Below are 2,601 nucleotides of genomic sequence, written 5' to 3'. Positions count from 1 at the left end.
AACACATAAAAACCATCTAGTCGGAACATAATTGAGGTTTAAATTTATAAAAAAAAAAAAAAAAAACAGCTAACATGAAAGGCCAGCAGATGGTGTGGTGGTAAAGGTACTGGACTCCCACACGGCTGACCGCGGTTCACATCCCGGACCTGGCGGCTTGCTTTCTTACTTTTTCTGTCTCTCTGGTCAAATTAAAAAATGATAATAATAAATAAAGTTAAATAAAAATAACCTAAAAAAACAGAAATTAAAAAAAAAAAAGCTAACAAGATAAAAAACTGGAGTGAATCTTAATCTGAAATAGTCAGCCCCACTCATGTTCTTTCCTCTGGTATGTGTTACACAGGACACGCCACAGACATCTTCCTCGATGGACCCGCCAGGATCAGCACATGCAGGACTACGGAGCCCCAGCGGGGTCCAGGACACTTACAGCTGGGGGTCCCGGCTTCTATAAATCTTCCCGTCCTGTCTGCTGAGGTACTGGTCGATCTCATCTTCCACAGCGCTGGGTGCGCCCACGGCCTTTAACCCTGGCGGGACAGACGTCTCCATTTCCGACGAGGGTCCAGCGAGGCTCGAGGGGAACAGGAACAGCAGGTCCCCATGCCTGTCCAACAACAAACACAGGGATGCCTTCCTCGCCAGCCAGGCTGCAGACCAACTGAGCGAGGGACTGTGCCGTCTGTGAAGGCCTGAGGCTGAGGTGTCGCGCTCCCCTCCCTGGCGTGGGAAGGCTCAGCTCAGTGGCTCATGCTGCCGCTCATTTCCTCTGCGGACAACGTGGCAGCTGTGCGTGGGTTTCTGGGCAGTGCCCCCTCCTTACTCTGCTCAGTGTCCCCCGCCCTCCACTATCCTCTGCTCTGTCCAGCTCTCCCACCCACACCCCATCTCCTGGCCCCAGCTTCCCATCTCCTCCTCTGCATCCCTGCACACATGTGCACATGCACACATGGTCACAGTCGCCAGTGGGACCAGCACTGCTTTACAGAAGCAGAATGACCAGAGACCCACTTTCTTTCTTTCTTTTTTTTTTTTTAAGAATTATTTATGTATTCATTCATTTTTATTTTAATTTGACCAGAGAGACAAAGAGGGAAAGTGAGAAACAAGCCACCAGGTCCAGGACTGGAACCCTGGTTGACCATGTGGGAATCCAGCACCTTAATCACACCACCTGCTGGCCCCCAGAGGCCCACTTTCAGCCTTGCTTTTCTCTTCCGACAACCCCTCGTAACACTCTCCAGACATAATTAACAGCATCGGATCGCAGCCATCACAGCTGTGGTGAGCGCCCCACACTGAGGGCACAGGTGCTCCGCACTCCCTGTCACGGGCCACACCTGCCGACGCCCACGGAAGGACGCTGTGCAGTGTGACCTCTGCAGGGCAGCTTTCCAGAGTGGCCAGTCAGACTGGAAGGTTCTGCTTGTTTCTGGAGCTGCTGGGAAACGGTAAAACCAGCCTCTCCACAGCAGGTCACGGCAGCACTGAGGGCCAGCGCGGCCGAGGCGCTCACAGCACACATAGCTGGGGCCAGCCTTGCGGGGAAGGCTGCAGCAGGCTGTTTGGTAAATACTTCATCGCTGGGAACAAGACACACACTGAGAAGAGAGACCGAGAGGACGAAGGCCACAGAGCCAAAGCAGAAGTCAAACGCCGAGGCTCAGCATCCTGTGGGAGCACACATGCGGAGAGGCTGGGCCCCGGCTCTTCCCTAGGTTTGGGCTCCCTCTTTTTCTCCTTAATTTAGGGGGAAAAATGCCAAACTATAACCAGAGCCTTCAGTTTCTAGCAGATCAGAAACTCCTAAGTGCCCTCCACTCTGAAATACTCGGACAATTTGAGCAGGTACTACCAGGAGGTACCACTGAGCCCTGAAGAAAAGAAAGGAGGTCGGAGGTCCGACAGGGCAGCCAAGCAGGAGCAGCACAGCCTGCTGACGCGGAGCTCATAGGCCACTAACAGGACTTGTGCTTTGGGCGCCATCTTTGGTTGGGCGAGGTGGGGGCAGAGGGAGTGGACGGGGCGAGGCCATAAACCTCCTGGCCCAACATAGGTGCTGAGCCTCAAACTCCCACCTAAACTGAAGACAAAGATGTGGAAGAGCCGGGTAGTCCCAGCCAAACCCAGGAACCTGACTGCCTCTAACTGCTACACGGTCAGGAAAAACGCTCTCTGAGGCCGTGTAACCAAAGGCCTGCTCTGCGTGCACTTTGGGGTCCAGCAAGGTGCTACTGGGTTCACAAAGCCCAAGACAGATGCTCACCCAAAGAGCTGCCGCCCCACACCCCCCTCTTCACTGTGCCCACAGCAGCCAAAGCAAACTGCTAGGGAGAAGTCCAGGGCCCAGTACTGCAGGAGCCCAGTCAGGTTTCCAGGTCCTCAGGAGCCCAGGCCAGGCATCCAGGTATTGCAGGAACCCAGGCCAGGCATCCAGGTCCTCAGGAGCCTGGGCCAGGCATCCAGGTACTGCAGGAGCCCGGGCCAAGCGTCCAGGTCCTCAGGAGCCCGGGCCAGGCGTCCAGGTCCTCAGGAGCCCGGGCCAGGCACCCAGGTACTGCAGGAGCCCCGGCCAGACGGCGCGTTCCTCAGGTGCCC

General features: G+C 55.4%; 1 protein-coding gene across 2 annotated transcripts in view; it reads right to left on the bottom strand.

The window, feature by feature from the left end:
- Positions 1 to 2,601, bottom strand: part of NPLOC4 (NPL4 homolog, ubiquitin recognition factor) — a 92,167-nt gene that overhangs the window by 53,444 nt on the left and 36,122 nt on the right. For both annotated transcript variants that reach the window (XM_006145650.3, XM_006145651.2), the window contains one exon: positions 434 to 610. In XM_006145650.3, the coding sequence (XP_006145712.1) occupies positions 434 to 610 (177 nt within the window). The remainder of the gene's footprint in view (positions 1 to 433; positions 611 to 2,601) is intronic.

The sequence above is a fragment of the Tupaia chinensis genome, unplaced genomic scaffold, assembly GCF_000334495.1.
Source record: "Tupaia chinensis unplaced genomic scaffold, TupChi_1.0 Scaffold000159_1, whole genome shotgun sequence".
In the NCBI taxonomy this organism is placed as follows: Eukaryota; Metazoa; Chordata; class Mammalia; order Scandentia; family Tupaiidae; genus Tupaia; species Tupaia belangeri.
This window is presented reverse-complemented; position numbering and strand designations above follow the sequence as displayed.